The 27,903-nt window shown below is 43.1% G+C and overlaps 3 protein-coding genes across 12 annotated transcripts; 2 read left to right on the plus strand and 1 right to left on the minus strand.

Annotated features, from left to right (window-relative positions):
• Positions 1-992: 992 nt before the first annotated feature.
• Positions 993-14,330, plus strand: LOC147061545 (sodium- and chloride-dependent creatine transporter 1-like). 2 transcript variants are annotated; one of them, XM_085907918.1, is made up of 14 exons: positions 993-1,497; positions 3,389-3,679; positions 6,714-6,845; positions 6,932-7,268; positions 8,045-8,177; positions 9,505-9,639; positions 9,748-9,851; positions 11,231-11,355; positions 11,433-11,545; positions 12,000-12,140; positions 12,494-12,596; positions 12,686-12,786; positions 13,090-13,260; positions 13,669-14,330. In XM_085907918.1, the coding sequence occupies exons 1-14, from the start codon at positions 1,467-1,469 to the stop codon at positions 13,795-13,797; spliced, it is 2,046 nt and encodes a 681-aa protein (XP_085764044.1). In that variant the 5' UTR covers positions 993-1,466; the 3' UTR covers positions 13,798-14,330. The 2 variants fall into 2 exon arrangements, with proteins under 2 accessions (XP_085764044.1, XP_085764053.1); XM_085907927.1 differs by lacking the exon at positions 993-1,497 and having other exon boundaries at positions 3,432-3,679; positions 6,714-6,931; positions 7,085-7,268.
• Positions 14,331-14,665: 335 nt separating this feature from the next.
• On the plus strand, positions 14,666-21,825 carry LOC147061546 (sodium- and chloride-dependent creatine transporter 1-like). 8 transcript variants are annotated; one of them, XM_085907949.1, is made up of 14 exons: positions 14,666-15,363; positions 16,211-16,482; positions 16,743-16,874; positions 16,953-17,238; positions 17,329-17,461; positions 17,557-17,691; positions 17,800-17,903; positions 18,023-18,147; positions 18,226-18,338; positions 18,748-18,888; positions 19,016-19,118; positions 19,182-19,282; positions 19,357-19,527; positions 19,671-21,605. In XM_085907949.1, exons 2-14 carry the CDS (start codon positions 16,281-16,283, stop codon positions 19,815-19,817), a joined length of 1,893 nt encoding a protein of 630 aa, XP_085764075.1. In that variant the 5' UTR covers positions 14,666-15,363; positions 16,211-16,280; the 3' UTR covers positions 19,818-21,605. The 8 variants fall into 8 exon arrangements, with proteins under 8 accessions (XP_085764075.1, XP_085764125.1, XP_085764092.1 ...); XM_085907966.1 differs by lacking the exon at positions 14,666-15,363 and having other exon boundaries at positions 16,026-16,482; positions 19,671-19,826; positions 21,161-21,825; XM_085907957.1 differs by lacking the exon at positions 14,666-15,363 and having other exon boundaries at positions 16,026-16,482; positions 19,671-19,826; positions 19,953-21,818.
• Positions 20,101-27,674, minus strand: LOC147061547 (solute carrier family 26 member 6-like). 2 transcript variants are annotated; one of them, XM_085907906.1, is made up of 19 exons: positions 27,447-27,674; positions 26,386-26,525; positions 26,166-26,276; positions 25,904-26,076; positions 25,664-25,828; positions 25,417-25,569; positions 25,201-25,283; positions 24,607-24,754; positions 23,726-23,839; positions 23,556-23,633; positions 23,330-23,425; positions 23,148-23,254; positions 22,998-23,067; positions 22,257-22,349; positions 22,044-22,145; positions 21,609-21,947; positions 21,488-21,542; positions 21,124-21,257; positions 20,117-21,046 (listed from the first exon to the last, which is right to left on the minus strand). In XM_085907906.1, exons 1-19 carry the CDS (start codon positions 27,584-27,586, stop codon positions 21,020-21,022), a joined length of 2,328 nt encoding a protein of 775 aa, XP_085764032.1. In that variant the 5' UTR covers positions 27,587-27,674; the 3' UTR covers positions 20,117-21,019. The 2 variants fall into 2 exon arrangements, with proteins under 2 accessions (XP_085764024.1, XP_085764032.1); XM_085907898.1 differs by having other exon boundaries at positions 20,101-21,046; positions 21,488-21,947.
• Positions 27,675-27,903: the final 229 nt, after the last annotated feature.

A 27,903-nucleotide genomic window follows, 5' to 3' on the forward strand; every position in this document is an offset into this window, starting at 1 on the left:
GATTCCAATGATCAGCTCATCAGCAAGTGCCGTAGGCGTCTGATAACAATCCCCCAAGCATTTGAATTGGGCCTGTTGGAGGAGGCAAGCATCTAAAACATGCAGGATAGAGGCCCTCAAGGACCGGAATTTGACAGCCGTGTTGTAATGAATGAATGGTTGGTGGTCAGCAGGATGTTGGTGCACATTATTAAACCTCCTGTTGAGACACTGATTCAAAGCAGTAGTCCATCAATCTTAGAACTATCCAAGTCTCAGCAGTGAGTCTTCTATCGAATGTCGATAGGTGGGGGTGACACCTTTTTCAACCATCACTACTAGTTAATCTGTACTCATCACTTATCATATTTATTGATGACCTTTTAGGGCCAATTGGTAGAAAGAATTGCACTGCCTCACGTCTCTCGATTGTGTTTTTTTTAAATAAAGTGCGTAGTGAATTTTTAAGCGAATCCGGTAATATGCACGTGGTCCAGCAGATGCCAGCTCTAGCACACGAGCTTGTTGGCGGGCGCTGCGTGAGAAAGACCATTAAATGCTGCAGCGACTGGAATGGATGGTTGGTCAGCATTATTATTAAACCGGCCACCAAACTAAGGCGGCATTCCATTAATCAAGTATCGGCAATGAGTCGTCAATGCAATGTTATATGTGATGCGGTAAAAGTAAAATGTCTAGCTGGAGGTGGGCAGCGCGGTTTTGCACCTGCAGCTTGACGCGTCGCATTATGGCAGCCGCCATGAAGATGCAATTTGAAAGCCTGCTTAATTTGTGTGCACTTGCAGTGACGTATGCGGCGCGAGCAAGCCATCCATCCACGGGACTGTCATTGTACCGTGGCGGTTCTGATGATGATGATGATGATGATGATGCAGTGTATGTGTGCGCTCTCATCAGCCAATCACGTCTCAGCAGTGGGGGAGGGGGTGGAGGGGTGACGACAATGTCTGGAACGTCACTTGTTCTCTCAGTCTGCACCGCGGCATCACCCAGAAGGTCCACCACGGTCTCCTGAATCGGCTTTTGGAACAACTCGTTGGAAAAGATTTTTTTTTTTTGCCTTTTAAAACGCACCCTTTCACTCTAAAGCGCCGGCTTTTTTTCGTCTAACTGTCCTCCATGAGATTCTTCAGGCTTACCTTCAAGTGCTTCGTCGACTGCTTCTGAGTCTCCTGCGTCCCACGGCGCTTGCTGACATTTTTTAAAAAATCATCTCTTGGCTGTGCTGAAGCGTTCAAACGTGTGAAAAAAAACCCTGACTTCTTAGTATTCTTAATTGCATTTTTTTTAATTAAATATATGTTTCAAAGGTGAAATAAACTGATCGAATCAAAGAGGGTGCTAAACATACCTGCCTCTCTTGGCACGTTTACCCTCCCTGGTCTAAACACCAGCAGCCAGCTCTCGCCCCCCCACTCCCCAATTTAAATTCCATATCCATTTTTTTTCTGGAACAGTTGAACAATATGTCAGCAGAATTGGAAGAAAGTAATCGAGGTGAGTATGTTGCATCATTGTTATCATATATTATAGGATCAAGTGACAGCTTTAACATTGTGCAAAGTGCATCCTCAGGACCAGCATTTGATGTTCACGACATTTATCGGCAAAATCTTAGATCAGCTCAAAGGAAATCTCAAATATTACAGCCTCCTGGAATTTGGTTTGGTGACTTTGACATGCAGTCCAGTTCCAAATCTTTTCAAACTTTGTCACTCAAACATATTCCAATCTGATTGAGTTATGGCTGTGAAATGAAAAGTTCTTGGTTCAAATCTGACTTCAGGCTTTTCTATGTTTTGCATACGCTTGTGTGGGTGTTCTCTATATAGTCCATCTTTTTTCTACACTCCAAAAACAGGCACGTCAGGTTGAATGGACTGTCAATTGTCCAGAAGTAATGCTTGTGCCCTGATTGACCGCTCAGCTAAATAAAGCTTCAACTCACCCGTGACCCTGAATAGCATAAGGTTGGAAATGAATGGAATGAGCTCCAAACAAAATTTCCATTTAGCACCATCTTAATGTAAGTCTAATTTCTATTGTATCACTCTCACAGATTTGCTCATCTGTTTATTCCTTTCAAGGCAGTCAAAGCCACAGCCATTCCTTTACCTTGCCTACTTGATTGCTCTTCTGATCACACACACCCCAAACTGCTCTGATCTGGATTGAGCTGCCTCACTTTGCATCCACAAGAGTCGGCTGCTCTAATACTCGTGCAATTGTACGCCTAGGATGACATAGCTTTTGTTTCTTGTAAACACTCCCATGTGATGCATCCAAAATAACGAAAAAAGCGAGTTCGGTTACGACGCGCAGAGAAGCCCAAGGTGCTTACATAGTGTGGTCAGTTTCTAAGATGCTCGGTGCTGCAGCACACCAATCATCCTGACTGAGACGCAGACAGGCACAATGAATGTCGGAGGAGGGTTCACTTCATGATGTCAACACAACTGCAATATGAGCAGAAACAACAATTTGTCAGGCTGGCATGATGAAGATAGGATGCTGAGCGTTTCTTGAAGCCTGAAGGCATGTTATAAGAAATTGTCAAATAACGCACAATCTCTCTCTCCTTCTGTCGGCTTGCAGTGGTCATAAAAAAGAAAGTCTACATACCCTTGTTCAAATACCATGTTTTACGAATAAAAAAAAAATAGAACCTGTACAACTCAATGGAAAAAAAAAAAGCCCTTTTTAGAAGGGAAGTAAAAAGAAGAGATAATGTGGTTGCATATCAGGTGTTCTGGTATGCCTTTCCTATTTTTATTTCGGGCAGAAGCTTGGGTGTTTTGTGCTGTCACTGACTAATATATGGAACAGTTCATAATTTTCTCCATCATGTGTATGATCCCGCTTAAAATGGAAGAAACCGCACTAAAGCAGGCACTTTAAATGGTGACAGTCACTGGCGGAGCTAGATAGAGGCCGCGGGGGTGCTGTAACCCCCCCATTATACTTGAACCCCCCTCAGGTGCCAGGCCAAATCATGAATTTCTTTCCACATATCCCAGGGAACATATGATGTATGTTTATCAACATTTTCTAAAGAAATTAGGGGGCTTGTATTTGTTTTGCGGAATCCCTGAGATGTCCTTGGCAACCCCATTTTATAGGGGAAAAATTCCTAGCCCTGCCAGTGGTGGCAGGAGCGCGCAGACTCCCATTGATTTGAGTTTTGGAATGTGATTAACATTGAACACCGTCAAATCCTTAGTTATAAAACGCTGTGAACACTTTGCGACCGCATTATTTTCGTTTTGAAAAGTAGGTATAGGTGTAAAAACTCTGGAATTTTTTCTGACGTTTTTTAAGGTGTGTAGACTTTACATCACTATATATGGTTCCTATGAAGTTAACGATCTTCCCGTCTTTTTCCTACCAGGTGAAATCAGCCTCCCTCAGTTGGAGGCTGGGGAGATATCCGAAGGTGAGGGTGGGGGATCAGCTAACCCCCTGGTGTCGGTGCCCGGAGTCGGCCCAGACCGCGCCGACGGTGGAGGAACTGGTCCTCCACAGATCCAGGACGGAACTGTTGCCGCGGCTGATGTAGTTCCAGCGGTGGAAAGAGAAACATGGACCAGACAGATGGACTTCATCATGTCCTGCGTGGGTTTTGCTGTCGGCTTGGGCAACGTGTGGCGCTTTCCTTACCTTTGCTACAAGAACGGAGGAGGTGAGTTTTGTATGATGTGTATAAAAACATGACATGGTAGCATTGGCAAACAGTTGGGGCTTTTTTGTCATGAATCGTTTACAATTATTAAACAAGGAATCAAACTTTAAAAGAATAAAAGTGTTTAAAATGGACCTTCCATGCTTGATTATGAAGCAGAAGATCCAGCCATACATCTTCTATAGCCAATAGCACGTACAGCTGAAATAAAAAGTCTACACAGCCCAATAAATAATTTCCAAAAGAATTCCACTAATAATTTGACCTGTACAATTAAATTAATTTCTGTATCTATTTGATAAGAGAAATACAAATTAATAACTGAGATAATGTGCTTGCACTAAATTGCACATGCCCATTTAACTGGGATGTGGCTGTGTTCAGAATTAATTCATCATTTCTCCACCTCACAATCAAATAGGGGTGTGCAGAATTTTTATATCTGCTGTACAGACGGATCTTGTTTTTATCACCTATGGAGAAAAGATGTAAACTGATCATGTAAGGTCATCGAAGTGAATCGATCATAATGATAATTTGAGGTATTTGTAATAATTTCAACAAGTTCCCTTTAAAGGAAAAGTCAACGTAAGTGCATGACATATTAGGAAATGAAAATAGAGCTCAAGTTTGTCATGATCCAATGATGACATGCCGTTGTAATATGATTATGTTTGGCTGATCATGTCATATCTGCTGTAAGTTTAAAGCAAGAGTTGTGTCATGGACGTCTGTCAATTTCTGTTGTTGGCAGAAAGGTCCCATATCCCGCAAATAGGTCAAGGTCACGGTGCGGATATTGTCATGTTGTCATGGGGAGAGGTTTTATTAATGAGGCTATTTACAATCCGATGAGATGAAGATGTTGTCAGTTGTAAGGTTTTGTCACCTGACGGCTATAAATGAAAGCAAAAGTAGACCAACAAATTATTGTTGCCTGGCTGTGAGCACGTAGCCCCCCCCGCCTCCTCCTCCCTCCGCCTCCTCTTCCACCATTCACTTTATTATAGTTGCTTAACAGATGTACACCATGTCCTGCGGTCGGTCACATGGCGTACGCCTCTCTCTGCGTCCTTTCCATTTTCATCCATAGTAACCTTCTCAGACTTTGCCCTTCTCTTACCCTCATCCCCGCCCACTTGTCCATATTTTTTACGATGTGTTTTGTTGAAATTAAGGCCAATGGGTGGTTGTGTGTATCTTAGTCCAGCTTTCCCTCCCTCTCGTTTGAGTGTGTCTTGTGACCCACAGTACTGATACCCACCTTCTGGTATCGGATAACAATGGCCTGTTTGACACAGTCCACCCCCTGTGCTCCTGCCCGACACTGTTGCAGCTTTATGAAGGTGCTTTCTCTCTCTCTCTCTCTCTCTCTCTCTCTCTCTCTCTCTCTGTCTCTCTGTCTCTCTGTCTCTCTGTCTGCCTGATAAGGTGGCATACGGACACACAATATCAATAACCTGCCCTGTGCGATTTCTCCCTTGCCTTTACAAGTCAACAAATTCATTTGGTGTCCTTGACCAGCCTAGACCTTACAAAACAGCAGCAGTTTCTGATAAGACTCCAACTCCCACTCTGTTTGGAATAAATGTCCATATTTATTTATTGTGACGCTGCTGCTGCTGCTGCTGCTCGGCCCATCGTGTTTGGTCCAGTTATGATTAAAAGAGGATTTACTTAAGCCTATTTGGGACGCAGTTACCCATAAGTTCAGCGAGTAGGTTAGCTTGGGGTATTGCTGCAAAAAGCCTTTTTTCCCCTCCACTCATTCCATTCACGCCTCCCATCTCATCTCGTGCTCTCTTCTGTGTCTCTGGCTCACCCGCCCCTGTCTCTTCTGTTTGAGTCACGCTCACCAATGTTGCCTTATAAGGCGGTAGCCCTCTGCTCTCGCAGAATGACACGTGGATGAGACACAAATTGCCAATCGATAACGCTGCTCCGGTGCCAATCGGGCCGATGTTCACTACCGATTGATGTGTTTGTTTTTTTGCCAATCCTCCCACCCGCAAATCCCAGCTGTGGCATCGTCCCACTTTTTTTCCCTCAGCCTCCCTCCTCTGCGCTCCATCCATCTTTCCCTCCTTTGCTGTAAGCCAGCCCGTGCACTGCGTCACAGGCGGTCACATGACCACCTCATTTGCTCTGGAGTGGCATCACATAGTTGCAATTGTTTTCATTTTGAATTCGAATCACCTCGTGGCCTTCGTTTTTGTTCCGTTATCTCTCCTATTCACCAAATGCTTTCTACATAATGCCTGTGAAAGTAGCTTGCTCTGGGCAAAATCCATCCAATCAAATTAAAACAAGTCCCCGCTTTCTCTATCAGGACTAATTTACTTATGAGCAACTCCATCTGTTTGCCATCTCAAAGACCAAAAAAGTGGTTTTCCTCTTTCCTACATTTGTATTTCACCACTTCCAAGCTTTAAATTTTGCTCTGTTATGTAACATTTTGGAGTCCATAAGAATTAAATATTGCTTTATTAGCTCATCAATATTTGTTTTCCCTTGTGCTGTCAGCATTGAACACTTGATTTTATTTTTGAAATAACAGGTACCATTGTTTGGTCTCATTCAATCTCAATGCTGGTGGTAACAGGCGAGAAATGTTGATTAACATAACAATGAACCAATTTGTAGCATTCAAATAAATACCTGTATCTGATTTTGTAAGAAATGTGATTTATACTTGAAATGTGATTCATACGTCTCTCATATAGGAATGATATTACAATTCGAGGACTCTTATGCTCAATTAGTAAATTGGATTTCTGACAGGGGATACTGTTCATTTGTAACATACGTTTCAGTCAAGGCGTAAGTAATTTTTAATTACCTGGTCTATTATATCGGCCGACACTAGGACTTTCAAAATGATCATATTGGGTGGGAATTTCACCGATGAAACTTTCTCTCTTTCTCTTGAATCGGTTTGGGCAGGAATTCGAGTACATGAGATGAATGTTCTTCTGTCCAACCTTGTTCGGGTCCGAGATTGAACGTGACAAGCTGTGTTTGTTTTCTGTTTCAGGTGTGTTCCTCATCCCCTACTTGCTGATCGTGTTCATCGGGGGCATCCCTGTCTTCTTCCTAGAAATCTCTTTAGGGCAGTTCATGAAACAGGGAGGGGTCTCCGCCTGGAACATAGCGCCACTTTTCAAAGGTTACCGCTCAGTGTCAGACAGGAAGAGAACGCAGTTGACGTCACTTCATTCATTCATGTCCCGATCTGCATCTTCTCCCGACCAGGTTTGGGCTTGGCCTCGATGGTGATTGTGTTCTTCTGCAACACTTACTACATCATGATTCTGGTGTGGGGTCTCTACTTTCTCTTCCACTCTTTCACCAACCCACTTCCGTGGGCCACCTGTGGACACACTTGGAACACCCCCAACTGTACAGAGGACTTCCGGCGCACCTGCCACAACCACAGTGCGGCCCAGTTGTCTCAGCTATCATCTGCCGCGCAAGCCGTCAAGCCTCTCGCCTCTGTGCTTCCACTGGACGTGTCCGCGACCCTTTCACTCCTTAACAACAGCTGCATGGAGACGGAAGGCATGCGCTCCCCTGTCATTGAGTTCTGGGAGTATGTATATTTTATCTTCCCATTGTAGTAATATATGACATTATATTGGATACACATGTTGCCAGATGCCTTATTTCTTGTATTCGTCTTTGCTAAAACTGCTATGCGTTCAACTTTATAGCAATCGTTTTATTCTACAATGCACAAAGCAAGGCTCATAAATGTTGATGTGGAAAAACTTAAGAGCACCGACCCTGTATGTATAAACTGTTTCTAAAAAAAAAAAAAACAACGATGTCAATTGAATGCAACAATAATCTTACTGATTTATCAACAGGGTGGACATTCTAGGCGAATGTTAACATTTATTCGTGTACCTAATGGGGGTTCAATTAGCAACATAATTCAGTCAGCAATCTGGCTGTTTAAAAATGTGGTTTTAAGAAATACATTTGGAATGTGTGGAAGGTTTTTATATCGATTGATATTTTGCTATGACAGAGTGGACATGTTGAGCTTGATAGCGTCTAACTGCACACATAACGTGATGAAAATTATAAAACAAAGATATATTCTTAAAAATACCCAATGGAAGTCGAAACTTGATTGAAGATGAGATGCTGCTTGTAAAGCCACATCGGAGGTTTCTTTGACCCCCACAATGACAGGGCGGACACAATCTCAATTCCATGTTGAAATCATCTATTATCCCATGTGTCTCAATAATTTGTCCATAGAGTACTTAGTGTGTCGTTCTAGCTTTAAAAGCCTTCACGATTGATCTTAATGATATAGAATTTGCTCGGATGTAATGACGCTTGCGTTGTCGTTCACAGACGCAACGTTCTTCGCCTGTCCAGTGGCATTGATGACCCTGGCGACATCAGCTACCAGATGGTGCTGTGTCTCCTCGTCACCTGGGTCATTGTTTACTTCTGCATGTGGAAGGGAGTCAAATCTACAGGCAAGGTATGTTTCCTCTTGATTTACAAATCACTAATTACAAGCATAGATGAATTATCATGTGTTTAGATCCAGTCTCTTTCCACGACCAAAGTTATAGGCTATGATTGTGTGGTTACCTGAACCCCCCCCCCCAAAAGAAACGGTTGTGGCATTTTGCCCTTTGACCCCCAATCAGATTTGATGTAGTGAGAGGATCAGTGTCTAGACTGAAACCCGTAAGAGCTCGCATTCTTCTACTTGTTATGCGGTTGCTTTTGAATCATCTAAATGTGCGCTTCAACGATACTTCAGTCAGATATTAAATGTATAGTAATCCCCCCTCCATCATGCGGGTTACGATATGGACCACCCCAGTAATAAATGGCACCTGCAATATGGAGATACTCTATTCAAATATGCACATTTGATACACACATGATCTATTGAGAATGAGAGGAAGAGTAATGGATAACGCAAAAATACAAACAATGGTTTTTTTTCGAAAAGCGAGATCAATCTACGATGGACTGGGACCGCAAAGTCTGACCCCGCGATATAGTGGGGCGGGGATTGCTGTATAAATACACTGATCCTTTATGGTGCGCTATAATGAAGAATTTTCCGTGTTGTATTGTAGCTGTTCAACGCAGCGCTATGCTTAGTTGCTTACAGCGTATGGAGAGTCGAGTTTGTGTCTCCAGTAGCCACATTTCAAGGCCAGGGGAAAAGAAAAAGAATGAGAATCAGCTACCCTGCTGTAAGCCGATTAGCAACGTTCCACCATATTTGCAATTTGGAAAGAGGCCATACTCTCCCCCAGATCAAGGCAAAAAATGAGCTTTCTCAATACTTGACTTTTCCCATACTGACGTAGTCTAGACTGTCACTGGGTAGCAGGGGCAGCGTTTTTCGGCGTTTGAAAAGGTCTGCCAAAAACCCCTGCTATTGCAGGTGGTTTACAAATTGTCTGGCTTTCCATTTTACAGGCTACCTTTTCTTCAAAGTAACTTGACAGGGCCCATTACACATCTACACCGAGGACCTAATGGGCTTAAGACTTGAGTATTTACAAAGCAGGTAATCGCTTAATCAAAGTGATAAAAACATACTTTGGTGCAGTTACTTTTGACCATAACAAACAGACCACATTGATAAGTACTAGCCTGTTTCTAGTCAATGCATTTTTTTAAATGCACTTCATTTAATGTAACAAGTTTGAATGTTTACTGTTAATTTTCACTATGTGAGTACTTCTGACATAGTATGTATTTCAGTTCAACTTCACCTACCTACCTATCAAAATCCAACACATATCTCCTGTTCATCTTCTGTATTTTCCTTCTTCCTCTAGATTGTGTACTTCACAGCACTGTTCCCCTACGTGATTCTGGTTGTTCTTTTGGCCCATGGTGTCACACTACCTGGAGCATTAGATGGGATTATATACTACCTGAAACCAGATTGGTCCAAACTAGGAGAAGCACAGGTAGACTCGTATTTCTATGAACATCTGCTTCTCTGTATTTGCTTGCTTAATGGCTGAATTTGACATCCAAACCTGTATTTCCAATTTTTATTTACACCTTTGTGGTAGGTGTGGATTGATGCTGGCACCCAGATTTTCTTCTCCTATGCCATCGGACTGGGTGCCCTGACGGCACTGGGCAGCTACAACCGCTTCAACAACAACTGTTACCAGTAAGTAACACTGTGTGAAAACAGACACCCACCGGAACCCACTCTGAAAATAACTCAACATATCGCAAACATCAGCGATACTTGCTTTCTATGACCTTTGACCTGAGTATGCCATATATAAATACTGTACATAGACATATTTACATTTATATCACGAGGTACTACACTTGCTGCCCAACCAAAAATCTCTGCATGTTCTACAAATTAAAGTGAGAGAAACACAAGCTTGTCAGCACTAGGCTAACTTTGGCCTGAAGCTACCCAGCAGCGCATTAGCGCCACGAGTTATACGGAAATTTTAATCCTAACGTTGAGGCTATCACAAGCTGAAGGTCGAGTGACTTTGTCGTAACTTAGCTTTGAACAACATCGGTTAGCAGTCAGTGAGTGTGCATTTTGAACGTATGTCGTAAGCAGACCACAGTAGCTCTAACCTGGGGAATGGCCGGCCCTCTGGCATCTTCTCAGCTTTGACCTTAATTGGTAGCTGAAAGATCAGTTCAGCTCTTGAGATATTATCTTAGCTCTGGTTCTCAAACAGTCTTAGATTAGCTCAGGAAAAAGTCTAATGTAAATTTAGCTTTCTGTGTTTTGTGCTACTATCGCAAAATATTGCGAATGTGCAAAGGTTCCCGGGCTCTCAAATTGAAACGGTAGGTTGACAGTTCAATGACTAATTGACCGATAGTAAGCATAGTGTGTGTGGTGCAACACGTTTACGTAGCTGTTAAGTGCTGTCTTAATTGTTTATTTAACAGTAAGCAAGTTAGAGAGGACATTTAGATATGCACTGCTTTGTTAACCCCGTCGCTCCGATGCTCAATTGTTTCGATTACGCACGTGCATTAGGATTCCCCCGGGTGTTCTCAAACATGCTCGGACATGCTTCCGCTGGATGAGTGAGGCTTGTAGCTGCTGCAATTTATTAATGACCAACATCAATTAATATCATTCTTTTCCTACGAGAGATTCGTCTTGACTCATTGCCAGTACATTAAGAAATTCAGTTCATAGTGATAACTTCCAAATAGGGAGAGTATCTGATTTCATAGTTTCCATATTTGTACAACAAGCATGATTCATCCTGTGAGGGGATATGTTTAGATCTACCAAGTAGCCATGAGATCTTTCACCCTATCTCCCCTCAGACCTTGAGCCAAACTGGCTGTTGCCATATTTGCTGTGGATCACAATGAGGACAACAGCAGCTTGTCGAGATATATTTATCTGCTCTTTATCCCCCATTTATCATCCCAGCCCAGCCTTTCTCTTGCCAATATACCTCGTGTCCTGCTTCAACATATTAGGAAGCCTACTAGGCTCACTTGTAATCCTATGTTTTGTGTTTGTCTGCTGTGTTTTTATGAACTTTTTTCCAGGGATGCGTTTGTGCTGGCACTCATTAACAGCGGAACCAGCTTCTTTGCAGGCTTTGTTGTGTTCTCCGTGTTGGGTTTCATGGCTGCAGAGCAAGGTGTGGACATCAGTAAGGTAGCTGAGAGCGGTAAGTAGACCAAAGATGCTGAAAAAGACTACGCCAATATGCCTTTTACACCAAATCTGCCTTTTGTTTATGCGTAGGACCTGGCCTGGCATTTATTGCCTACCCCAAGGCTGTGACTTTGATGCCCATGGCACCACTGTGGGCAGCACTCTTCTTTTTCATGTTACTTGTACTTGGCTTGGACAGTCAGGTAAGATAGTCCTGTCACACACAAAAAAAATCTTATTTTTGTGCTCCACTTGTCCAATTTCAGCTTTGTATTTCTGTGTAATGTGTTAGTTATGTGCCTGTCTGTGCCTATGTCAATTGTCATTTGTCAGTGATCTTCTGTCTTATTCACAGTCATGCCACTGTCCATTCATGCTCTCTCATGGGCTATTCTTTCCCTAGTTTCTTGTCTGTGAAGAATGGCTCATGTGATATGAGTTACTACAGCTGTTACCCATTCAAGTTATTTTGGAGGTTGTTCCTCATGATAAGTTGAAACGCTCTTGCAAAGATGATACCTCAAGATTTGTAGATCATAATACCCGTGCAAATGAGTTTTGAAACAGTACAATGACCAAGCCATAAGTTCAGTCTGACTTGTGTTTCAATGTGACTCTCATCTACTTCCCTGCTGTCATTTGACTTTATTTTTCAAGTTTGTCGGAGTAGAGGGTCTAATAACGGGAGTCATGGACATGCTTCCACCCAAGTCACCCCTTGCCTCCTTGCGGCGAGAGGTGGTGGCAGCCATCTGCTGCGTCATCTGCTTCGTCATTGACATGTCCATGGTCACAGAGGTAACCTTCTTAACCAGATTGGATAATTGTACTCAATGGGACAAAAGGCTGGGCGGACTTATCAGTACCAAAGTTCAGTTTGGTTCCTGTTGGCAAGATTATTGATTCATACTTAGAAACCAAAGTACAGATAGGTGTCATATAAAAACTGATATGGGTCATTTTTACCCACAAATATGAAGCAATTTGTTCTCAAAGATGTTTTGAGGAGGTTTTTTTCGACACAGTTCAATGAGCGCACAAAACCATTTCGAGCATGACTAACCAGCCGGAAGGCTCAAAGTAGGTCTCGTATAAAATATTAACTGCAAATTTTTAATGTTAACTGTGCTCGTGTTGTTTGTTCCTGCCAGGGAGGGATGTACGTCTTCCAATTGTTTGACTACTACTCTGCCAGTGGCATCACTCTGCTGTGGCAGGCTTTCTGGGAATGTGTGGTGATTGCGTGGGTCTATGGTAAGACACCAGCTCTCCGTTCACAGCGTGTCTTGATTAAATATCAAGGCCAGTAGAGTTTCACAATGTTTTTTGGAACCTCTTGTCAGGCGCAGACCGTTTCATGGATGACGTGGCCCGTATGATCGGCTATCAGCCCCTTCCCTACATGAAGTGGTGCTGGTCTTACATTACACCCCTTGTCTGTGTGGTAGGTGATCATTTTATAGTGTTTTCTGTGGCGGAGCTAGAGGGGGGTTCTCGGAGGCAGTGTCCCCCACTGGAATATGCCTGGTGTCGATTATTGACTTTTGGGTATTGTCCGTTTTATTTCAAATTTCTTTTTCACATTTCCACCAATCTCTGAAAAAGAAGATGAACTGAATCATCATAAGCATTTTCTGAATAATTTTTGGGGTTTGTATTTTTATTTTTCTCGCTATCCTAGCTCCGCCAGTGATTGTCATATTTGGTGTGCCCACTGGTAGCTGGTGACATTGAAATGTGCTTCCAGGGAGTGTTCCTGTTCCATGTGGTTAACTACAAACCCCTAACCTACAACACTGTGTACACATACCCATGGTGGGGTGAAATGCTTGGCTGGGCTTTGGCCCTTTCCTCCATGCTTTGTATCCCACTCACTGTTGTCTACAAGCTGCTGCGCAGCAAAGGATCACTGCGGGAGGTCAGTATGTTTGACTGCATGTTGGGACAAGTTTTCTCGTGTTTTTCCTCCTTGTAATTGTCCAAAATCAGAAAGAATGAGACACCATAGATACTGCTGTTTGTTAAAAGTTATTTGGATGACGCTTTAGACAGCAATGTCGCCTGTGATACAAAGTTGCTTGTCTCGGTGTGGGAGTTTAACAATTCCAAATGAATGTCTTCATCAAACACTTCATGGAATTGACTCATCAAATATTTAGTCAAGATTGAATTTGCCTTGTACCATCCTGGTGATCCATTTATCTATCCAAGTCCTTTTCTAGGCCACCTGACAGACAAGCCTTAACTCGGTTCGTTGTGATGTCCGTTCAAACCTGGCCTTGGAAAACCGAATCAAATCCGTTTGCTTTCATTTTTCCTCATGCAGCGCTGGCAGCACCTGACCACCCCTATTTGGGGCAAACATCACCTGGAGTACCTCGCCCCAGAGAGCGAGGCCAAACTACTGCCCCCTGCAGGATCTAAGAATGACCATCTCTTCGAAAGTGCCGTATGAGTCAAAAACCCCGAGAGCTCAAAGTCACCGTCATCCTTTGTACATTAGTTCCCGTAAATTAGTTCCCCTAATACGAATAAAACTTGAGCGGTAAGAGCTGGAAAATTGTTCGAATATCTAGGCCCCACATGGACCTACTATTAGATTGGAAAATCAGTGATACACACACCTCCGGTTATAACAACTTGTCTTTTCCACTCTTCCCTGCTCCTTGACTCTCCTCTGCTCACCAGCGCTCTCTTTCTCTGCTTCTTGTGCTGTCTTGTCTCGCGTGTGTCCCTTGTGCTTGCACTTAAGCGCTTTCTGTCAGGGTTCCAGCAACTTCATCCAGTTCGATACGGTCGAATCACCATGTGAATATGAAATGAAAATATTTGTGAAATCTCACATCTGCTGCTAAAATGCAACAATTGGAGATGTGTGTGTGTGTGCGTGCGTGCGTGCGTGTGAGAGCTCCATGTTGCTTTCCACAATCTCTATTACGTCATAGACTGTAAAAAAAAAAAAAAAAAAAAAAAGGAAAAGAACGACAATCCATCTTCAGATCCAAATGTGCTATGAACTTATGTATCCAGTGTTTGTGCCCGTGATTTAGTGTTATCAATATTAGGACTTTAGCATTATCAGTATTTCTCCCCAATGAAAGTTAGACTAGGATAAGAAAAATCACACAAACGTTGACAGTATGGACGGCAATGAGAGACTCATTAAAAGACCCAAAATTGAATGGAGTTTTTTTGTTTTTTATATATTTATCTTCATTTTTTCTTTTCTAAAGTACATACACCTGCATATGCTTTACAAATCCACGAAACATTTTAAAATCACCTAAAACGGCAGTGAGATATCAAGACAATGACAAAGAGGACATGTGGTTATTGAGTGACAAATCCTTGCATGAGTTTTGGCTTTACATTAGTTGAAATCAATAAGTGTTTAGCTCATAAAAATAGAAATAAAACCTGACGCTGGGTCCTTGAAATAGAAAAGAGCTGAAGACGTCGCGTGAACACTGACTATAAATATACTCACGCACGATTCATAATCATGAATGCAATTCCAGCCTAATCTTCAACCTTTGAAGTCTCACTCACATAAGGGAGCCCCACCCAGATCGAATAGCCCTAACTTTATGATGAACAAATATTTGCAACAATTGATTAGTTGTTGACGGGGACCAGGCTGTATACACGAAACAGCATTGCATGTGCCATTGGCATTTTGGCTTTCCCTTCCACCTCTCATCCAGGCTATAAATACTCACTCCTATTAATCCTCCAGTCCCTTCTCCGACTCGACGCCCCTGTCTAAGAACCACAAAGTGCAAGCGCCTCATTGATGTACAGGTGGCTTATCTCATTAAACAATATCATAAAAAGCCTGTTGTCAGAGCAACAGCTCCCTGCGTTTCCATGGCAACAATGTCAAAGTGGCCACTGCCAGTAAAAGGGGGGAAGGAGGAGACAAAGCGGACCAATTGTGAGCAATGGAACGCCATCAGTGGGAGAGCAGAACATTGCCAGTTGGAACAGTCTGCCTCCTGGTGGTCTTATCGTGGTGTTGAAGGTAACATGAGCAATCCGTTTCATGAGGATTGTGGAGTATTGAATCATGATTTGTAGAATTTGACCAAAAGGTATGACAATATCAACTAAAGAACAATTCAGAGAGACTGCAATGAGGAATGTACCCGCAGCAACGAATATTTTTGACTGAACAGCGATTGCATGCTGCAGCAATGTGGCTGCACTTTGTAGCCTATATTTTTTATACTTAACGAACAATAATTCATTGAGGTATTGTATTTTAATTCGAAACAAAATATAGTACAGCATAGTTGTTTTCATTAATGATGCGCATAGAATAAACGCACTTTTTTTTCACGTTTGTTGGCAAGTGGTGGCCGCATCATTCACCTTTGCATGTGAAACATTATTGCCATTAAGTCACGAGATCATTGTTTTATTGAATAATGTTTGGACCAATTCGCTGAAAGCTACTTTGCATAACCACCTTGTAAAAATCAAGTAAAGTAAAAAAACAATAATAATAATAAATATTTTCTCATCCCACCTAATCGAACCATCATGACGAATTCTAACTTGCAAACGAATCCTAACGTGCTTCTTTGTTGCATTGTTGTTGTTTTTTACGAGCTCTTCACCAAAGCCTCAACGTAGTGGCGACTAAAAACAGTGACGTCTGGAGCGTCGCACGAGTGAGAGTGTCTGTTAAATATGACACTTGCTCCGCTTTTTTTGTTTAAAGTTAAACACTAGCTTGCAGGAACAATAGAATTGTTATGAAATGTTACTTGCTCTCTTTTTTTAGATTTCTCATGCCGATTTATGGAGCAATAAAAGCGAAAATGGGATCTTTTAATCGTGCCTGAGTCCTACCTTTTCTCATCCAGGTAAAAATTGCCTCTGGATGGAAGCTCTGTCTGAAGGAGAGGTTGGGGGATCAATTCATTCCCTGTGCCCATGTCTGGAGTGAGCTCAGTATGCGGTGAGGGTAGAGATGCTGCTACACCCCTAAGCCAGGACAGCGGTTCCTCGGAACCAAGAGTTGCAGAGAGAGAAACCTGGACCAGCCAGATGGACTTCATCATGTCCTGCGTGGGTTTTGCTGTAGGCTTGGGCAACGTGTGGCGCTTTCCTTACCTTTGTTACAAGAACGGAGGAGGTACAAACTTAAGAAAATAAATTGTGCAAAAACAAGTGCTATTAATTCCCTCCACCTTGTGTTGAAGCACAAATTCTAGTTGAAGAACAATCCAAACTATGATGCTCAGACCCAATTCATAGATGTTTTAGAATGATGACCAAAAGGTTCAATTTTGGTTTCATAGAACTCGGTTTTATCTTTATACGTCACAAAAGGAATAGCATTTGAAGAGGGGTGTGTAGACTTTATGGACACTGCAAATGTGTTTTGTGTTATAGGTGTGTTTCTCATCCCGTACTTTCTAATGGTGTTCATCGGGGGCATCCCCGTCTTCTTCCTGGAAGTTGCTTTGGGCCAGTTCATGAAGCAGGGAGGGCTTTCCGCCTGGAACATCGTGCCTCTTTTCAAAGGTCAGTCAAGACAGGAAGAGTACACGGTCACACCGTCACATCCGTTCTCGTCCTGATCCCGCATCTTCTCCCGACCAGGTCTGGGCTTGGCGTCGATGGTGATTGTGTTCTTCTGCAACACCTACTACATCATGATTTTAGCGTGGGGCCTCTACTTTCTCTTCCACTCTTTCACCAACCCGCTGCCGTGGGCCACCTGCGGACACCCTTGGAACACCGTCCACTGCACAGTCAACTTCAGCCACAATTGCCACAACAACAGCGTGAACTCATCTGCTCAAGACGTGTCCTCGAACCAGTCACTCCTGAACGACAGCTGCGTGGAGACGGAAGGCATGCGCTCCCCAGTCATCGAGTTCTGGGAGTACGTTGTCTCTCATGATTCATTAACAGTCTCTTTGCTTTTGTAGAGTCCGTTTTGAAAGAGTTGTCTCCCTCGTGTTCTTGTTCACAGGCATAAAGTTCTCCATCTGTCTAGCGGGCTTCACGAGCCAGGGAGCATCAACTACGAGGTGGCGCTGTGCCTCCTAGCCACCTGGGTCATTGTTTACTTCTGCATATGGAAAGGAGTTAAAAGCACAGGGAAGGTACAATTCATAAAACTGGTTGACGAGTTGTGCAGCATTTATTTTAATGTCATTTATAAAAGTCCTCTTTGTTAATATTTGTCTTCTTCCCGCAGGTTGTATATTTCACGGCTCTGTTCCCGTACGTGGTTTTGGTTATTCTTTTGGGGCATGGTGCCACCCTACCTGGAGCTTTAGATGGGATTGTATACTACCTGAACCCCGATTGGTCCAAACTAGGAGAAGCACAGGTAGACTCGTAGATTTCTATGAACATCTGCTTCTCTGTATTTGGTTGATTAATGGCTGATTGACATCCAAACCTGTCATTCAATTTTTTATTTACACCTTTGTGGTAGGCGTGGATTGATGCTGGCACCCAGATTTTCTTCTCCTATGCCATCGGACTGGGCGCCCTGACGGCACTGGGCAGCTACAACCGCTTCTATTACAACTGTTACCAGTAAGTTTGAATGGCTCAACAAACATCGTTAGCAAAAAGATAATGGTTTTAGAGATGCGAGGGTCCGCCCAACGACAGTGACGTTTCTCATGTGAAATCCGCCCTTTCTCTATTCCCAGGGATGCATTTGTGCTGGCGCTCATTAACAGCGGAACCAGCTTCTTTGCAGGTTTTGTCGTTTTCTCTGTGTTGGGCTTCATGGCTGCAGAGCAAGGGGTGCACATCAGTAAGGTAGCTGAGAGTGGTAAGTTATACGGAATATACTTATTGAATATAGAGTTGAATATTAGTCAAGTCTGCTTTTGTTGAACTGTTTGTGTAGGACCCGGCCTGGCGTTTATAGCCTACCCAAAGGCTGTGACTTTGATGCCTCTGGCTCCATTCTGGGCAGCACTTTTTTTCTTTATGTTACTTATACTTGGCTTGGACAGTCAGGTGAGATATAGAACAATTCATTTGGGGTGCTTCTCAGTCAATTGGGGACATTGTGGAAGAGTGACAGTTGTGTTTGTCCTAAGTGTGCCACCATGATGTGTTCATGATAAGAGTATTGCCAAAAGTCAAATGTTCAAGATTTGAGGACCCTGTATGAATTCGAACAATTCAGCAGCACAGTTTCTCCATCAATAATTGTCATTTTCTTTCCTGGCAAGCAAATAGCACTATGTTAGCATTGATTAAGTATATTGCTTTAAATTGGTGAATTTTGTGTGTGTGTGTGTGTGTGTGTGTGTGTGTGTGTGTGTGTGTGTGTGTGTGTGTGTGTGTGTGTGTGTGTGTGTGTGTACACACGCGTGCCATTATACTCATTTTGCTCTTGCCTATGTAAACTTTTTCATTTCAGTTTGTTGGGGTAGAAGGTTTCATAACCGGACTCATGGACATGCTTCCTCCCAAATGCTCCTTGGGCACTTTACGGCGAGAGATGGTAGCTGCCATTTGCTGTTTCGTCTGCATCATCATTGACTTGTCCATGATCACAGAGGTAGCGTTTTCCCTTAATTGTACCCCAAATCGTCATACTAATATTTCTCTATGGGTGCAGACATTGGAATTTCAATGCTTGTATTTACTCACAAATGTCAGTGTTCATTGACTGCTGTCTCTGCCAGGGAGGGATGTACGTCTTCCAGTTGTTTGACTACTACTCTGCCAGTGGGATGACACTGCTGTGGCAAGCTTTCTGGGAATGTGTGGTGATTGCGTGGGTCTATGGTAAGACACGAGCTCTCCTTTCAGTTTCTTGTTGTACCCCTGTATCTTAAGACCTCTTGTCAGGCGCAGACCGTTTCATGGACGACGTGGCTCGGATGATCGGCTATCATCCCTTTCCCTACATGAAGTGGTGCTGGTCCTACTTCACGCCCATTGTCTGCATGGTATGTACTACTAATTTGTATGTTTTCACATTTGATGTCTGCTGGTATCAACATTAATTGAAGTTTGCTTTTAGGGAGTTTTTCTATTTCATTTGATGAACTATAAGCGCCTAACCTACAACAAGTTGTACGTATACCCGTGGTGGGGTGAATTGCTTGGCTGGACATTGGCCCTTTCCTCCATGCTGTGTATCCCACTCACTGTTGTGTACAAACTGCTGCGTGCCAACGGATCATTTCGGGAGGTCAGATTGTCTTGCTTGTCTGTTTTTGTATTTTACATACCTCAAACCCTTCGAAATATGCCCTGGATCTTTCGTCTTTTCCTATGATTCCACTCATTTGAGAGCTGTATAACTTGCCAGTCACTATCCGTTTGTGTTTGCAGCGATGGAAACGCCTCATAACCCCACGATGGGGCAGACATCACCTGGAGTATCTTACCGCGGAGAACGAAGGCATGCTGCTGCGGAAAGGATCCAACAATGTTCGTATCTCAGAAGTGTCACACGATACCCAAATACCGATGAAGTAGCAACCAGAGGTGGGGCATTTCACCAAATTCTGCCGCTCCGTCCATTCCTTGCCCTGGGCACCCTTCCGTCCTTGTCCGTCCATCCTTATTCATGATACAATCATCTCTCCGTCCCTGTCCCCTCATCATTTGAAGGGCTTTGATCACTGGTCCATCCCTCCCTCCGTCATCGGTCCGAGAAAAAAACCCCGTCATAGTAGAACATGATGATGAACCCAACTTGATGAAAATGGTGGATTGCGAATATCATACAGCGGCTGTTAATATTCAGGTTAAGGTAAAAAATTCGGTTTCTAAAACATTCCTGATCATCCGTGAAGAGTTTCTCCTGTACACATGGCCTTTGAAAAGAAGAAAGAAGAGAAATGACCACAACCAACCACTAGTCTTCTCCTTTATCGGTAGAAATGGCAGGCAATATAAAAATGTGCATTTGGGTAGGTGCCATCAAACATAAATTGCATATTTTCTGTCGGCTTATTACATTGTATGATAATTAGTGATTAACCAGTTTAGACATACAGTACTTTAACCTATTGACCTGTTAATCGCATTAGTTTTGATTAGTTTTGATGATGCAGCCAAAGAATCGCCAATATTAAACACCACAGTAAAATATAAAGACATGTTGTTTTTTTATCACAAGTTTAATAAACCACTAAGAAAAGATTTACATACACTAGTTTGTGTCCATCCCACTAGTATATACACACAGTTAAAACTGTCTTGTGAAAGTGAACATTGCCAACATAATGCTGGGTCCCTGAAGAAGTAAGCTCAAGATATCAGCAGGACACTTAATTAAACTGTCAAGGCAATTCAAGCATATTCATTCTTGGAACCAGTAAAAAAAAAAAAGATACTAGTAACAAATATGTGCTCACTCTTTAGCCTCTCACACAAGCTATAAATACACATGGCTATTAGATTCTCCCACGCAACCCCCCTGCTCTGCTTCTCACAGAGCCACATAGTGTGAGAGCTTCGGTGACCAGCCGCCTCATCTCATTAGACAATATAACAAAACGCTTGTTGTCACAGCAACGGCTCCCTGCATTTCCATGGTAATTGTGCTGCCATGATAAGGTGGTGGACTTTCTCCCTGTATGGGGGGGAGGAGACAATGTGGACCAATAGTGAGCAATTGCACGCCACTAGTTCAAGAGAAGAATGGTGAGTTGGAACAGGCTGTCCCCTGCTGTTCACATTGTGGTGGTGTAGGAAACATCCTGGAAACACAAAAGAATCCATTTGAGCTGAGATTGGAAACTTGACGTGTGATTGATGGAAATAAGGCAGAACTCACAAGGATGACGTCGGTCTGTCCCGGTTTGTTGTTTAAGATGTGGAGCACTGCATCATGAATGGTGACGAACAACCTGCTCTTTGGGATCAACTGTGAGAAGAAACCTGCTCTTTCCAGCTGCTCCACCACACAGGCTAATATTTTACCAGGAAGAAAAACATGGAAGAAAATGCTGAAGAGGGTTGTTTGAAAACCAGTTTCCACAAACCAGAAACTCCAATTACAAACTGACATGCACATTCCAAATTTTAAGGAAGGCAAAGTTATTTTTGGATGTTTAAATTCCCCCTGCTAGCCAAATCTCCCTAATATTTCGTGACTAACGTGTGTTGGTGAAGTCAGATTTGTTCGGAGGACCACTGACCTTGGCAGCCAGCGAGGTAGACTCCTACGCCAATATCTGTTAGGTTCTGGAAAATCTGGAAGATAAAAAAAATTACAATAAATAAATAAATAAAAACTTGCTTCTCATAGCACCTGAGTACATTTTTCAAGGTCTTCACGGTGACGGTGTCCACAAAGCTAGTTGTTGAGAGGTCCAAGATGATGCTGTGAGGAACCTGTGCATCAGTGAGTCCTTTCTTGTCACGGCTCTCTTCCGAAGCCAGCGCGTTGCTGTCATAATACTGCGACCTTCCCGTGTCGCAATTGGAGTCGGACATTGTGTCGGCTTGGTAGGCCCGGTTTACGTGGCCTTGACTAAATCCATTCACTGTAGATTCGGTTGTCTTCAAGGGTATACCATGCTTAAAATTCTCTTTTAGTCCTGCAGTGATTTTGATCTCTTCCAAGGACAATGTGCTATTGGACAGATTACTGGGAATCTGATGGGGGAAAAAAAGATGTTTATCATACTTGAAATAAAGGTTGCTTGGATGGATGGATGGATGGATTTCAATTCCAAATGAAATGTAGCATACTTGTTGCTTTGCTTCATTCTTGTTTGACGTTTTCTCCTGTTGCTTCAGCATTGCCTCTTGTTTTTTCTTTGCTGCCAGCAGTTTTCCAATTTGAATGCCGCTCTACAAAACATAGAGTAAGAGTGTGACAATGAAAGCTTGGGGAGTGAGTTGGAAATTAGATGGTAATGGCAGCTCGGGATAGCCCAAAAGTGAACGAGGACAAACGCTAACCTTTTCTTGTAAGGCCTCCAAGTACATCTCAGCATTAGTGTAATAGATAGTTGCGGAAGAATGAAAGATTTTGATTCCGGGAATCTCTTTAGCCTGTGGGCACAGATCAAGAAAATCTGATTCTTATTGTTCGCTTTCATGATGAATTTTGTTTACTGGTTAGCACGTCTGCCTCACAGTTAGGAGGGTACGGGTTCGATTCCATCTCTAGCCCTCCCTGCATGAAGTTGGCATGTTCTCCCCGTGCCCATGTGGGTTTTCGCTGAGCACTCCATTTTTCTCTCACATCCCAAAAACATGCTTGGTAGGCCGATTGAGCACTCCAAATTGTCCCTAGGTGTGAGTGCGAGTGCGGATGGTTGTTCGTCTCTGTGTGCCCTGCGATTGGATGGCAACCGGTTCAGGTTGTCCCCCGCCTACTGCCCGATAACTGGATAGGCTCCAGCACCCCTGCGACCCCTGCTTTCAACTGAAAATGACATCACAGTTGTGGGTCACATCCAATCACGATACAGCTTCAGAGAACTGGTGAGCTGTGATAGGTTGTGATCTGAGACCTGGCAACCGTGATGTCATTTTCAGGCGACAGCAAGTAGCAAAATTGCCGCCCCCTGAGATGGATAAAAACAGCTGGATTTTGCCTGTTTAATTCATATAAAACATGAATGAAGAATGCAGCGATTCAACTAGTTGGCCTGCACAGAACATATACCATACATATTGGGCCATGGTTCTCATTACCTCTTTGTATGTGTCTACGTCCAGATATAAATTGGTGGCTGGTACTTGGCCCAAGATTGAATAGCGTGGCCTGAGAGAGATGATGACACAAAACATGAAAGCATCTCACTTGCTTATCACACTCAGGTGTAAATACCGATGGGTACGTACAGCTGGGTTCGGAAGATAACCGTCAGCATAGAAAAGGCAATGGAGACAGCCAAACCCAGGTCCAAGTTGAGTAGAACGGTGCATGTGAATGTTACCAGCCACACAAGCTAGAGGGCAGTAAAAGTACAAATTAACAAAGCTGCATGTAGCCTAGCGGGATCTTTTGGAGTGTTGAGTCATACCAAGTCAACCTTGTTGGTCTTGAATAGCATAGGCACATCAGTGAACTGCTTAAACATTCCTTTTAAATTCACAAACACGATTGTGGATAAGACGGCCTGAAGAACATGCACAGAGAGCCACAACATTCATTTACGTTCCAAAGCAGAGAACACAACGGATGAAACATTCAAGAAAGGCATTTGAACTTTTTTTGAAGGGGAAAAAAGTCGGCCGAGAAACCAATACCTTTGGGAGAGCTTCAAAAAGAGATCCTATTTTTAAGACCGTAACCAGAACGATGATGGAAGAAATCAGTCCTGCGACCTGATGAAACACGCAATGCAGTCTTTTAGCGTCACGTATGAGATGAGGAAGGAAACAGAGTCATTTTTTTTTCCAATGTCAAGTTTCTTTACTTGTGTTCTTCCCCCAGTACTCTCCTGAATGAGGCTCCGCGACAGGGAAGAAGTCACGGAATAACACTGAAAACAGCCGCCAATGGTGTTGCTAAGTCCGAGTGCAACCAGTTCCTGGTGGAACAATAAACAAACAATATTTTTAATATGTAGTTATATTTGGTATTAAAGTCAAAAGTCCCAATGATCATCGTCTCACACACACATCCTGGTGTGGTGAAATTTGTCTTCTGCATTTAACCCATCCATCCCCATGTGATTTTGATCCATCCCCTGGGGGAGAGGGAAGCAGTGATCAGCAGGAGTGCCGTGCTCGGGAACCATTTGGTGATCTGACCCCCCAATTCCAACCCTTAATGCAGAGTACCAAGCAGGGAGGCAATGGGTCCTATTTTTTTATAGTTTTTGGTATGACCCGGCCGGGGTTTGAACTCAGGGCAGATACTCTACCACCAGGCCACTGAGCCTACATTAACAGCTTATGTTGTGTAAGGTGGGTGTTCAATAATATTAGTGTACTGCTCTAACTATAGCCAGGTCAACACATCGTTTCCACACAGAAAGCATTGGCAGGCGTATTTAAACAACACAAGTATGCTTAGAGCTTGTTCTGCATTAATGATTAATGAGAGTGGCTCGGAGCCTTTTACTCAGTCTTTGCGCTTTGCATACCTTCACACATTACTGTCAAAAAATAATGAAAACTGCTTCCACGTGATATCTTGAATTGAAAAATGAAATTATTTGGAAAATAACACCTGTTGTACAAGCAAAGGGAACATCGAGAAACACACTAATGAAGGAAAATCAAATCAAACGCTGGACAAAACAATTTTTCAACAATTAAATGGAAAGGCCAAAATTGTTTTGTCTTGGTTCACCTGGTTGCTATCCACTTTGTAGCCATGCTTGAGGGCAAATGTTTTACCAAGAGAAATGCTGATAGCATAGCCCACAATGGCAATGGCAAAAGCGTCACCGAGCAATGCAGAGAACAGCGTCACATCTGGAGCTCGGGGGGCCTTAAGCCTGGAATGGAAGAAGATAAGCGAGATAAGCGAGGATTAGGTAGAACACAAAGAAACCCGTGAAGTTTAGTAGCTATCTCCAAAACTGCAAAAACACGGTGGAATCCATATTCGCGGTTATCAGTTGACTTATCTCCAAAGGAGAAAGCTCAATGATTGTTTCCTTTTGAGACAGTCATGCATGGCTGGGGCTGATTTCAGCGATTGTAAATATTTGTGTCACACATTCTACAGGTGTTCTTTTAACTTAACATATTTTAATAATCCCATTTGTAATAGTTTATCCATTACAACTACTGTCAGAAGAAGTGTGAATATAAAGGACACAGAAGAGTATCTATAATAAGGGGGGGGGGGGGGGGGTCAACAATTATTTTTACGTCTAAATCCGCTATACTGCATGCTTGACAACTTTCTGCCATGCTAAAATCTCAAAGATTTACTCACCCACTTGGGATCTCACCAACAACATCAATGTTGTATTTTGTAGCAAGGCCACAAAAATGAGTGATGATTGTTGCTGCAATGATCTGCAAACATAAGGAGTGCACCAGATCATTTCAGGTTGAGGTCAACTTTAGCACATGCAAATATGAAGTCTGCCCGTTGACCTTGAGATTTGTTTTTATTATTGTGCTAAAGATCTAAATCAAAAGGACTTACCATGATGAGTTCTATGGGAATAGGCAGGGGCAGCTTCTGCCTGAAGTATTGATTGAGCTCTTTGATCACAATGAGAATGGAGAGCGCCACCAGACTCACCACCAGCTCCGGTACCACCGTCTGGGGTAGCAAGCGGCATATTTCCACCAGAGTCTGTTATGGAAAACAATGGAAGCTAAGAATTAAAGCTGGCAAGAAACACATACATCATTGCTTGGAAACGACAAGCTTTATATGTCGTACTCACGTAAATCAGCGAGAACGGACCGGAGAAGCGAGCTGGAGTTACCCCGAACAAATATTTGAGCTGGGATCCCAACACATGGCACGCTGACCCTGTGGTGTATCCTCGAACCAGCGGCTCAGACAAGTAGGTGACCACGAAACCAAACCTCACCACACCCAACAGGATCTTGGGGGTGAGAGAAAGAGATCTGGTTGAAGACCTCAGCGTGGTAGAACGTTTGAGACAAAAGTAGAAACGGACCTGAAACAATCCTGCTAGGACTGTGAGCGAGCAAGCTATCTGCACTCTGTAAGCATCTCGTTCGTTGATATTTACACTTCCTGTCCCATTTGTAGCATTAACAAGGAAGTTACTATCAGGAGCCAACCGCTCGGTCACACTCCCGATCATGATACTGATCACTGCAAAGGTACCTGAAACACACAGACACCAATCAATTCACCAAGACTCACGCGAGGACGGACGTCTGTGTCTATGTCTACATCATCTGTGTTCCACTCACCGATTGAGATGTGTCTAGAAGTGCCAAAGATGAAGTAGACCAGAACCGGGTAGAGCGAGGTGTACAAGCCGAACACTGGGCTCAGAGAAGCCAGAAGAGCATACGCCATGCCTGGTAGCAAATCAGAGCACGGGCAATACCATCTACTTTACCGTGTTTTCTGTCATTCATTTGTTCATTTATTTATCTATTTATTTATCTATCTATCAATCTGACTGACCTTGTGGTAAATGCATGATGCCCACGCTGCAGCCGGCGATCAGGTCCCCCATTGCATTCTCTCTGATGGCGTATTTAGGCAACCATTCAAGAACAGGCACCCAGCTCGTCAAAACTTGTTTGGCACGGGGCACAGAGCACCTGGGACAGTCAGTAGATATATGGACATTAAAACTTGTGTGTGAATACGTTTGCTGAAACGGAATAGGGCCTCGCAGTTCAAAGGTCGTGGAGCCAACCTTCCTGTGTGGAGTTTGCATGTTCTCCCCGTGCCTACATGGGTTGACTCCATTTTCCTCCCACATTCCAAATACGTGCATAGAAGGTTCTTTGAAGCGTCTAACTTGTCTGTAAGAGTTAATGTGAGTGTGAACAGTTGTTTGTCTACACGTGTCCTGCCATTGGCTGGCGACCAGCTCGGGGTGTCCCCCCCGCCTCTTGCCCAAAGTCAGCTGGGATAGGCTCCAGCACACCCTTGACCCCAGTGAAGGGCTTATTCAAAGTCTTGGTCCACTAAAATGTAACAACTGAAGATAGTACATCATGAGAATTGCAACAGATGCCACGAAGGGCTTATTCAAAGTCTTGGTCCACTAAAATGTAACAACTGAAGATAGTACATCATGAGAATTGCAACAGATGCCACAAAACTTCCCCAAATGTTACACTGGCCAACATGGTGTTTTCCAACTGAGTGATGAAATGCAGGAAGCGATAAAGCCACTTGTTGGACCTGGCACTGAAATTCTGTTTGGACTTCAGTGGTGAGCAATACAAACTACAATCTCAGTTCTAAAATTGAATGAATGAGAAAAGCTCTCACATTTCTATCATTTGATTTTGTTATATCACATCATCAGGTTTTGTGTACCTAATGTTGTGGCACTTGAATGTCCAAGCTGTGATTTTTATCAAATCAAATCAAATGCTGTAATTATTACTTGCCGATAATCATTAGTGGTTTTCATCAATCACTACCGATTCCTCTGCAGGCATATTTACAACCATGCAAATAAAATCTCACATCCATTATCGCTTTTGATTATTGATGGTGGTTGTTACCTCATGGAGCCTTTAAGACGTTCACTGAAAGTTGGCTTTGTAGACCATATCCCTTTTTGCGCCACCTCATCCAGAGATACCTCATTCAAAACTTGGCGCTGTACAGAGTACTCCACCAAAGAGCAGTTCCTATCCTCCATGTCTGTGTATATTTTTCTTTCCTGGATATAAAACTGGTTCCCGCTTTGTGCCAGAGGATCCGCTAAGAAATGAAACTCACACAGTTGTACATCAATTGCTGAGGAGTGAAGTTGCTTTTATGTGGTCTACTGATTAACACGGCCTATTCCTCAAGCAGCTATTGGTCAGTGGGAGTGACTGTTATTTTCCTGCCCTTATATGACAACCACCCAAAAGTTTGCTTTCTGCACAAACATAATGTGATGGAAATGATCCTTTAATTGTTATCGTGTCAGCTGTAATTAGAACAAGTAAAAAAAGTCAAATGTATTTTATT

The sequence above is a fragment of the Syngnathus leptorhynchus genome, chromosome 1 (assembly GCF_054491065.1).
Source record: "Syngnathus leptorhynchus isolate UIUO chromosome 1, UIUO_Slep, whole genome shotgun sequence".
Taxonomy (NCBI): Eukaryota; Metazoa; Chordata; class Actinopteri; order Syngnathiformes; family Syngnathidae; genus Syngnathus; species Syngnathus leptorhynchus.

Excerpts from the sequence above, each read along its gene's own strand:
- LOC147061546 (XM_085907949.1), top strand. The coding sequence starts at position 16,281 with ATGTCTGGAGTGAGCTCAGTATGCGGTGAGGGTAGAGATGCTGCTACA. Across the intron at positions 18,148-18,225 it reads CAGTAAGGTAGCTGAGAGTG|GACCCGGCCTGGCGTTTATA; the intron begins GTAAGTTATACG and ends CTGTTTGTGTAG. Across the intron at positions 19,528-19,670 it reads CCAACGGATCATTTCGGGAG|CGATGGAAACGCCTCATAAC; the intron begins GTCAGATTGTCT and ends TTGTGTTTGCAG.
- LOC147061547 (XM_085907898.1), bottom strand. The coding sequence starts at position 27,586 with ATGGAGGATAGGAACTGCTCTTTGGTGGAGTACTCTGTACAGCGCCAA. Across the intron at positions 22,350-22,997 it reads ACGTAGACACATACAAAGAG|GCTAAAGAGATTCCCGGAAT; the intron begins GTAATGAGAACC and ends CTGTGCCCACAG. Across the intron at positions 21,258-21,487 it reads CTACCTCGCTGGCTGCCAAG|CCTGTGTGGTGGAGCAGCTG; the intron begins GTCAGTGGTCCT and ends GTAAAATATTAG.
- LOC147061545 (XM_085907918.1), top strand. The coding sequence starts at position 1,467 with ATGTCAGCAGAATTGGAAGAAAGTAATCGAG. Across the intron at positions 6,846-6,931 it reads CATAGCGCCACTTTTCAAAG|GTTTGGGCTTGGCCTCGATG; the intron begins GTTACCGCTCAG and ends TCTCCCGACCAG. Across the intron at positions 11,546-11,999 it reads TACTTGGCTTGGACAGTCAG|TTTGTCGGAGTAGAGGGTCT; the intron begins GTAAGATAGTCC and ends TTATTTTTCAAG.